Source organism: Glossina fuscipes, unplaced genomic scaffold (genome assembly GCF_014805625.2).
Source record: "Glossina fuscipes isolate IAEA_lab_2018 unplaced genomic scaffold, Yale_Gfus_2 2, whole genome shotgun sequence".
In the NCBI taxonomy this organism is placed as follows: domain Eukaryota; kingdom Metazoa; phylum Arthropoda; class Insecta; order Diptera; family Glossinidae; genus Glossina; species Glossina fuscipes.
In genome coordinates, this window is record NW_023998416.1 from 19,729,857 (window position 1) to 19,740,552 (window position 10,696).

General features: G+C 35.1%; 2 protein-coding genes across 2 annotated transcripts; both read left to right on the forward strand.

Moving 5' to 3' along the window:
* The first annotated feature begins 1,037 nt into the window (after window positions 1-1,037).
* On the forward strand, window positions 1,038-3,175 carry LOC119633146. Its single transcript, XM_038026464.1, is given in 3 exon segments — window positions 1,038-1,653; window positions 1,655-2,602; window positions 2,677-3,175. Coding segments are annotated over 3 exon segments (1,866 nt in total). The 5' UTR covers window positions 1,038-1,050; the 3' UTR covers window positions 2,992-3,175.
* Window positions 3,176-5,124: 1,949 nt separating this feature from the next.
* Window positions 5,125-10,663, forward strand: LOC119633025 (sodium-coupled monocarboxylate transporter 1-like). The gene is given in 13 exon segments (XM_038026216.1): window positions 5,125-5,157; window positions 6,580-6,582; window positions 6,654-6,766; window positions 6,816-6,968; window positions 7,033-7,192; window positions 7,251-7,316; window positions 8,128-8,179; window positions 8,240-8,307; window positions 8,378-8,532; window positions 8,600-8,858; window positions 8,922-9,470; window positions 9,472-9,608; window positions 10,572-10,663. Coding segments are annotated over 13 exon segments (1,803 nt in total). The 3' UTR covers window positions 10,627-10,663.
* The last annotated feature ends 33 nt before the right edge of the window (window positions 10,664-10,696 follow it).

Sequence of the window (10,696 nt, forward strand, 5' to 3'; positions counted from 1 at the left end):
AATTCAAATGTAGTGTGCCTTTCCGGAATGTATATGCTGGAAATCATATATGAAATATGGGCACAATGGTGCAAGTTTACAAAAAGCAACCCGTCACGTTTGAACTTTCTAATATTAAGAAAGAAGCATAAAATTTTTATAGAAAAATTTTTTTTGTATAGTATCTTATTATTATATCAATAAGTTTAGAAAAAAAAGGACAAAAGAGAGTGGCGAAGTACAGTAGATTAGAAGCCTAAGTGTTTTCTACTCACATTAGAAAGCTTTCAAAGTGTCGTCTCAAGACGCATATGTCCGTCCTATTTGTTTTGAGATGTATGATCCATAATTAGTTTTAACTCTTTTCAACTCCTTCCTCTAAAATTTGAGTTCCTTTGACATTCGTTATCGTATCATATACATCGATTGAACGCTTCATTGGGTTTGATCTTGAGTCTATTTTATTTAGCGTTACCCTCGGATTGAATTTTTAAGTTTTGCAGAGCGAAAAAAGCCGCTGGGGATGTTTAATTTAAAAGCGACGCAATCATCAAGCAACGTAAAGCTAATAGAATTATTGACGCAATACTGAAAATTATATGTCGAAAGATCATAAAGAGTAAGGTAGTTATAAAAAGAGATTTTACTTTAAACTTTCTTATAGCTAATCTTTTTAGAGTAATAAAATCTGTTATAATATTAAATACAGAGTTATTGAACGTATTGCAGCGCTCATAATGGAAATCAAAAAATCTTTTACGCAGCAAAAGAGTAAAAAGTTGCGATATGCAAGCGAATATTTTTGTTATTTGAAATATATGATGTTTTTAATGTCAATAATCTTGTGATATATAAAAGATTGTCTCTTCTCCTTATTTATGACAGTCCTGCAGCTGTCCACATAAATAAGGTTGGCAACACTCTTATACGGATTCGAAATTTTGAAGTTTTTCGCGGAATAACGGAAATAGTGAAAAGAAAATACGCAAGAAATTTTAGTTAACTATAAGTACTCATAAGTTATTTTTGGAGTGTTCTTACTACGTGAATTTTTTGTAACTACGTTATTCAATGGAAAACAAAGAGGAGCAAATAAAAACAATGCACTTAATGTGTCAAAAAGAAGTAGAACAATTATTTAGTAACTTAGGCAAATTCTTGATTGATAGCGAACGATCGCAGAAACTGCTCCTTGGTTGTCGGTCGAATGGGTCGAAGGATGCAAGGGACGATGGAGCTAGTGCATTTGCTTTAATAGCTTTTGATCGATACATGTCTCAGATGGGCACAATATTAAATATGGCCAGAAAGCTCAATATACATTTGCAACTGCATACGTTGGGTAATAGCATGTTTAATACCGCTGAAGTTTCTGGGGGAATTAGTCAAACCCGATTGATTGAGGATTTTTTTCAATGGAGTAACATTTGGATGGGTCAAGAACTTGATCGTTATGTGGCGTGCTGCAATAACCGTAAACTGAAAGGTTCCAACGAAACGAGCCACGATTTGGATAAAATCGCGAGTACTAAGGGGAAGGCAATTAAAGCTGCAACTCCGAATGCCAGCAGTCCTGGAAGTACTGTTAGCACGAACCACCTCAAGCCGCTACATAAAATACAATTTCAGTCGCATAATACTTCTCTGGAAGATGTGTTAAGCATAATGCTGCCTAAAAAAAAATCTTGATCATTTCAAAGCCGGCCTTGAATTTGAGGCTTCAATAACATACGTTCAAAATTACAAAAAGCTGGTGTTTTATATTTGTGAATTGAGCGATTACCAGATATTATTTGAGCTGAGTGGTGCTATAGAATTACAACCCATTAAACGTCCTCTTGTTGCAAACAATGTATTTTGTATAACGCAAAACAAGAAAGGCACTGAAGAACGAAAAGAATGTGTATGGCGAGCGGTAATGGCGCCTAATAAAAGCCCTGACCAAAGTGATTGCGCATTATTGATCGATTTTGGTGAGATTGTTTCCTTAAATGAGCACACTACATTCTATAGCTTGCCGCCGAAGTACCAACACATTCCGCCCATGGCAATTAAATGCATATTGGAGGGCACTTCTGATATGAATGGTTATTTTAATGCTCATCAAGAGTATTGTGAAATGATTTTGAGATCCAATGAATTTAAAATTGTACAATTTCGGATGTCATGCCGAATCGATCAAGTTCTACATTTAGTTTTCTTAGAACCATTAGCTAATAAATTGGATTCTCGGGTTTATAGTAGTGTAACAGCAAATCCATTTGATAACTTATCTATCGAAAATGAGCTTGATGACCGGGATCCATTGCCATTACCGATTTCGGTGTTGAAATCTTTAAATAGGGATTACGAGGAAAGATCGGATCAATTGATGCTTAAAGGATACAGTTTACAAATAACAGTTACTCATGTTATCAGTCCGGTCAGCTTTTACGCCATAATCGGAGATCCTAACGCAATAAAACGTGACTGTCTTTCCTGGCCCGATAATGAAGTTCCCGCATTACAAAAACAAATTATTCCACCTAATATAAATGATCTGCTGCTATCTCAATACATAAAAGACGGTTATTGGTACCGAGCCAAAGTGATTGATATTGATCAGGAAAGACAAATGTACAAGGTAACTAAAAGAATTGGAAATGTGAGGAATTTGAAACTGAAAACTATTTATTAATTTCTTTAATTTATTTAAAGGTTTTTTATATAGATTTCGGAAACACAGAAACCGTACCGCTTTGCTGTCTAGCTAAGTGCACTGAACAGGTAATGCAAAGCTACCCAGCGCGTGCGGTGCGTTTTCGTTTAGCAAATTTGATCGATAATACCGCCAGCGATGAAATGCGTCGTCGAAAGGCAACAGACACGATTGCGGTTATAGTTTTAAATCAGACCGTGAACGTCGAGGTAATCGGCCGAAATGATGAGGAAATAATTGTGCGCTTTATCGATAGTCAATTTGCAGATATACCACATATCTTACTTAGTTTGGGTGTTGTCGAAGAAACTTAACTTTTGTTTCTTTTGGAACCTCTAATGAAATGAAATTTTTCTTTCTTGATTAAATTAAAATTAAACAAAGCTATGTTTGAATTTAATATGCATTTCCTATTGAAGTAGAAGATTAATCGCGTTTTGCTTCGTGAATAATTAATTAACTTTCGTTTAAATGCAAAAATTGAAAGAAAGATTATTGTCAGTCTTTTACCCTCTTAGGAGAAATCATTATTATTTATTTTATTTTTTTCATTAAAAATCTGTTCATCGGATTTTAAGATAAATACTTAGCGTAAATAAAATTTTGGTTTTTGCAAATCTGTACCCTTTTATTACCCGAGTCAAAAGTCACAGCAGAAAAGTGTAGGGATACATACATAGAAGTTAACGAAGTGTCGCCAGGTTCATATAAATAAAAAGTATCGAAATACGAAAAAATAAAACTGCAACATGATGTAAATTCATACAATTAATATGTATTATGCTGTATGCCTTTCTTTGCTTATAAGAAAATATCTTACATATATCAGAGAAGCCGGTTTTTTCTTTTATCAGATTCTCGAGTCAGCGATAAATGTGTAAGGCAGTAGAGGGGACAAATTTCTAATTACAAGGCCCATCATTGTCATTCTTCGTGTTTTCGTGTCTTATGATTTAGCTCCTAAATATACAGATCAACATTGGCTCCGTTAACACAAAAAATTGCATATAGCGATTGTAGCTACACACTTCCTTAATAAGGCTAAAATTACCCAGCCAACAACCAAGGGTATGCACAAAATGTCATTGTTCTTTGAATACCTTCTGCTGCATTTGAAGTGTTGCAAGGTAAAGCAGGCGCCTTCTGCATGGAAACAAAATTTATTCATATTTGAAACAGTTTCGATTTAAATGTCACTGACGTCCAAGTAGATGAAAATGGACAGAGGATTGCTATGGCGCAGGTCAACTTGCATCCCATTGGACTCATAGCAGTTAATACGGTAAAACAGCCGAAATTCAGACTAATTGCCTCAATATAGCTTCTGCTAGTAACAAACCAAATTACCAAAGAGGGTTAGCTGCTATGTTTACTTTGGTGACGCTTATCCAACCACTCTTTTCATCTCTTATTTAACCCATTTTTATTGCATCTGTATACTTATATAGCGCCTTGCTCCATTTTAGTAAAACAGCCTTACGCCATTTGGACTATCTGTGCTCCTATTAAATACGCAAACTAGCTTTAAGAAGCATTGCAAATTCCTCATATGAGGAATAAAGGGAAGATTTTCAAACAGTGCAATTGCCAAAGACAAGCAACTACGATTTTGAGGTAACTTCGGTTTTCTGACAAGATTTTCAATTTGTAGGCGTGTCCTTTGAAAAGATCACTTCCAAGGTTTTTTTCCAAACTTATAGGCGATACCTTTACTTTTGCTTGCCATAGGTACTACGCAATTGGGCAGAGGGACAACTTATGGGGTTTATTGAGGCTTCTTTCTGCATTGTCAAGATATTGAAAAAAAAAATTAGATTTTGTTACATTATAACAATGGGTTGGCGGGGTCAATTTTTTCTATATTTGTCCAAAGTACGAACGTTCTTTTCATTTGCATGCTATAGCTTTGGAGTAATGAACAAACAACCAATCCTTTGTTCCTTTTGAAAAACAGAGATGTTCTCAGTTTATTTGGTGCTGTGGGCGTGTTCTTCGACCGATTTGACACATTTCCAATAGCAACCTGCGTGCAAGAACTTCCAACGCTTCTGTCAAAGTTGAAGTCAACAACGCTTTGAATGAATGAATACAACCCTCGCTCTTCGATGACGGGTATAAAAACTAATTCATTTTCTACACAAGATTCTTCTGCTTAACGGACCTATATTTATCAAGAAGTGTCCTAAGAACACAAACGAACAGTTGCAACCACAAATAGCTACCGCTGATGGTCAACCAATAATGCAATTAGCTCCCACGTGTATACGTGTATACCACCAAAACAGAAAAGATCTTTCTCTGTCTTTTGCTCGTTGCTCATAAACTACGGCAGATAAACGATATAAATTTCGATTAAGTTATTTTGCAAGAATAACGAAAATCACCACACACACCCACTTAAGTATGCAAATTTATTTTATTCCTTTTCTTCATTCGTTTATAGAATAATGGTTGTGGGTATTGCGATAATGTTTGATATGGTATGATGTGTTTAGATTATCTGTTTAGGCCCTAAGCTGTTCGGCTGCAGTACGCCAAGTCTTTCCGTCTTTTATAATGCCAAAGTGTCTCGGCATAAGACGGTCACTAATTTTAATAGTTCAGGCGGATTTGAACGCCTAGTGTTCTTAGCGAGTAAAACGCTTGGTTGAGTTGCTCTATGAGCACTGATTTTCTTTATTTTTTTCGGCACTATTTATACTAAATTTTTACACTAAATTATTCTTATCTTATTCTAAACAGGATTGTAATTGCTTACTTAATTATCCTTATCATACACTAGATTATTCTTATATAAACAGAATTATCACTGTTTACATGCGAAGTGAAGTGTGACATTTTATTTTATCAAAAGGGTTATGCTGAAGTGGCATAATTTTGTCACACTTCAAGTGGTTCACTACAGTATAAATGACTTGGGTCGCAACAGATATAATTTTCTGACTTGCTAGTTAAGCAATCGATTTCTTCAATTGCATTACATTCATATTTATCGAATGTAGAACGACACATACAATATTTCCCATCGTAAAATGTCCAACATATACTATCCATGCCAGGGCAACATGCTATGAAGCTTCGCTTATATTCCCACATCTGACAGCCACATTCAACTTATTTACTTACTTATATATAAGTATAAAAATTTATAATTGAAAGCAATAAGAACATTATAGACGGGCAAGGCCGATCATTCAATACACGATATTGTCTAAAACAATTCTTATTTTTATTAAAGAACATAAAAATGTGGAAGTTGACCGATCCGAATCATTTGCAATAGCGTTCGTCTTTGGGTCAAAATACGCTATTATACCAATCTTTAACAAATTATCTTAAAAATTTAGATGTGTAACTTGAACACAAAATTACATGGACAGACATCACACGGACGGACAAACATACAAGCGTACATCAAATCAGAATCGATCGGTATAATAAAAGTTGGGTTAATCTTAAGCCCTTCCGCGTGTTACATACGAAGACACTAACTTAATATACCCTGTGCCATAAGTGGTGTAGTGTGTATAATTATGTTATTACACGACCAAGTTAAGCTGTCCAACTCAGCAAGAAACTTTTTGTATATCTTTAATCCCTCGGCAATAATCTCTTGCCTCTTATGCCACCATGTCCACTACGTCTAAACACGTTAGCACTGTAGGATGAGATTGGGTATTTCAAATAATAATAACAGATTTTTGCACTGCAAAAACAAAATAAATAAACTAAAATTTTTTCTTTTTTTTTTTTTTTTGTTAAGATTAGCATTAGTTGTCGAAAATTCTGATTTATTTTCAAATTCATTTTTGATATTTGTTTATTAGAAAAATATATTGTTGTTTATTTAATAACAATTTAAAATTGAAATTTTTATTCGATATTGATATAAAAAAATTTAGATGGTAAATATTCGGCAAGTCCAGATTAATGATTTATATTATAAATTATTTATTTTAACGAAAATTGCTTTTAGGATGATCTGGTTAATTTCAGTTCGTTTCGCTTCCATTGGGCCGATTATGTGGTTTGCATAGCGCTTGTTTTGTTATCAACTGGAACCGGATTTTATATCGCCAAATTTTACAAGTATTCGACGCACGATTCATATTATAATTATTTTGTTTTTTTTTGATAGAATAAAACTCTTATATAAACTGCAATTTTATAGAGGCAAGGAACGAGTAAGTGATGTTGAGCAAATTGATTATGGTTCAACGAAAATGAATGAATATCTCCTTGGTTCACGAACACTAAGCGTTTTGCCAGTCGCCATGAGTTTAGTTGGCAGGTAAGTGCAATTAATTATCTACGCATTCTTTAGTTGATGATTTTCAAAAATAATAACGTTACAGCTATGTCTCTGGCGTCACTATATTGGGTACGGTATCAGAAATTTATTATTATGGCACTCAGTATTCGCTGATTGCTGTTGCTATAATTGCAATGGCATTTCCCGTGGCATACATCTATGTACCCGTTTTTTATGTACTCGGCGTGCATTCGTCTTACGAGGTTTGTCCGTTGAATTCCGCGTGTTTTTTGCAATTGTCTTTCTTAATATCATTCGTAGTACCTGGGAATGCGATTTAATAACGCTGTACGAACCCTTTGTTCCGTATTCTTTATATTGGACGAGGTGAGAACGTATTCAACTTAATTTTAACTCTAATAGGTTCGGTACAATGCATAAGTTTACACTTTTCTTGCTTACGTGACTCTTAAACAAATTTGGCCCCTTAATTGTTATCAGGTTAAACCGTCAGAGAATTATTAGAAATTTGTAAATGCACACACAAAATTGCCCTAATATATATGATAGGTAATATTTTACCCCTAACGTAGAATGTTTTGTTGCGATGAACGGCGAAGCCGTGATTATCATGTTGGCGCTTCACAGCAGCTGCCTTATGCTCGAAAGAGTTGCGATAACGTCGCCTTCTCTTTAATAAAGACGTCATCCAAAATATTTACATATATATATACACATATACATAATTTCAAATCTAAATTTATTTGCAAAAGAGAAACGGAGAATAGGGAAGTGGCGGCGATCACAGCTCCCATCTATGTCAAATTCGTTTCTATATTATTTTTCATCATTTATATACGCTAAGAGGCTTGTAGTAGCAAATATGTTACTTTGGACGGACGTATGCGACATCTCGAATTACTTGAGACATCTGTAAATCTGAATTAAAGCCTGATTGTCTGTCCTTCCGACCGATACCAATCGATTGATGTTCGTTTTATGTTCAACTTGAATTATTTCGATTACATCTCGCGGACTGGCATGTTTTCGTTCAAGGACAAATCGAATCGGAAATGGTTTAAATGGAAGCATTTTTCTGTACTTTGAGCAAGTCTTTGTGAAGTGGTCTAGATAGAATATTAAATGGCTGACCTCATCGCATTACAACATTTCAACTTGTTTGATTTTCTATTTATAGATATTCTTCCTACCGATGGTTGTCCATGTTCCATCTATAACTTTCCAGCAAGGTAATCAATTATATCGTGACCCGAGAAAGTTTTCATTTCATTTCTTTTCCTTAATTTTAGTAACTGGTGTTCATGCACTCATTGTTAGTACGATAATGTGTGCGTTGTGTGTCGCGTATACTCTTGTTGTAAGTTCTTTGAATGTTTGCAGTAATTGGTCGCGAATAGTACTAACATCATCCCCACATGCATCTGCAGGGTGGCATAAAAGCCGTTGTTTACACTGACGCTTGGCAAGTTTTTGTTATGTTTTGGACTGTTATAACTGTAGTGATTATTGGAATCGTTTATGGAGGTGGTTTCGGCCCGATTGGTGAAGCTGCTTCTGAAGGTGGTCGCCTCATATTTGCTAAGTACGTATAAAGGGACACAAAGGCTAAGGCTAAGGTTAGGTAATTAGTTTTATATTATTAATATTAGTGTTAATCCATCGTTGCTGGAGAGGCAAACACTATGGGCCGTGTTAATTGGAGGCTTTTCTTATTGGACTTCCTTCAATTCGGTTAACCAAACAATGGTGCAAAGATATCTATCACTATCCTCGCTAAAAAAAGCTCGTCTAAGTATTCTAGTATTTACGGCAAGCATTGTTTTTTTCATCATTTTTTTATGCATTGGTGGATTGTTAGTATACCAGGCTTATGCACACTGCGATCCCCTTTCAGCGAAATTAATAGAGGTAAGTTTGTTTTGCTAAAGTCCAACGAGTTTACAGTAAACATTTCATAATGCGTTCGTGTAGCAAGACGATCAAATCTTCCCAATTTATGTAATACAAACGGTCGGAAATTTACCCGGCATGCCAGGTTTATTTGTAGCTGGTGTCTTTGGAGCTGCTTTAAGCTCCCTATCGACTGTTCTAAATTCCACTGCTTTGGTCATAATGGAGGATATCGTGAAGAATGTCATAAAAATAGAATTGTCTCCTAAAACGGCAAATCGCCTAGTCAAAGGCTCTGTACTTATTTTAGGTCTTGTCGGCCTTGCATTGTCTTTCCTCTTTCAACATTTGGAGGGTATTTTAAGCGTAGCCACGTCGCTGACCGGTCTCGCTTCAAGTGCCCAATTCGGTATGTTCACACTCGGAATGTTATTCCCTTGGACGAACAGTATAGGCGCATTAACCGGCGGAATAATTGGTTATTTAATGGGCGGTTGGATTGTCTTTGGTATACAGATTGCCTCTTACATGGATTTACTCGTACGCGACAAACTCCCTCTTAGCGTCTCGGAATGTCCTTTTAATGCTACTCTAATGGAACCTCAAGAACAAACCGACATAAATCCGGTTTTTTTTAATGTCATACCACTGGACAAATCCTATTGGAGTGGGCACTACCCTTCTCGTTGGAGCAATTGTATCATTGGCAACAAAACCAACGAAATTAGAAGAAATCAATATGGACTATCTGGCACCTTTTACCCACAGGTAACTTGAAGCACTTCAAACGGAATAATTTCAATCAATTTGATTCCCTATATTTCTACATTATTAAATGCCGACTTACATTTTAAAAGACCGACAATTGCAAGACTTATCAAAGATCTTTTAGAAATGAACAATTATCAGTGTTATTTCGGTAAATTTTTCGACGATGTTTGACAGAAAAATATTATTTAGCAGATTATTGAAAAGGTAATAAACGCAAATTAACAATTTTTGGTAAAGAGAAGAAATAACACACAAAAGAACAGTAACAAGAATAGAGGGAATTAAAGATTTGATCACTGGACATATTCACATGTCTCCAACTTCAAAAGAGGGTGAATATGAACGTCTGAATGTTATATTCGCATGTTCCCTTTATACGCACATGCCATAGTGCATATCGCAAAAATAATTGTGTAACTTAAAGGTGCCTCATACATGAGCCCAGTCAAATAAATAGCTTAATTTCATTTGAGATTTATCACGAATGCAAAAAATCTTCGCTCATTTTAAAATATGCTTCAAAATATCGAGAAATATTGTTAAACTTGATTCGGTCACAGCTTCTTAGTAACCAATTATTGGCAAAACATTTAGAGACAGGACATTTTATATTTAAAGACATCTTCCCTGACTCTTTCATTATTGTTTGTTTGAAGCTAAAGCGTAAAATCTTCACTTCCTAAGATGCCCAATTATGCATGACCGACAATAGATTTGTTGGGAAGAAACGCAAAAAGGGATTCCTTGGTCATTGTTTTACATTTTATGGCAAAGAGTAATACCATATAGCATTTCAAAGGGCTTTGAAATATGTAGTAAATATTTTTCCGATTACGAGGATCGAAATGTGTAGTAGCCACCATGTATTTAAATTGTCATAAACGAATAACTACGTAATTAAATAAATTTTTCCTCAAAGATTTTTGAAAGAACCTCTGAAGGCTTTGCAAATATTTTCAGATTCTTTCGCAAGTTTATGGCAAAACCGCAAGATAACACTGAGCCTGTTACTTGAAACTGCCTCTATTGCTGTCGACAGAAGGTATTATGAATAAAAGGCATTGCATTGAATGTGAAAGACATGC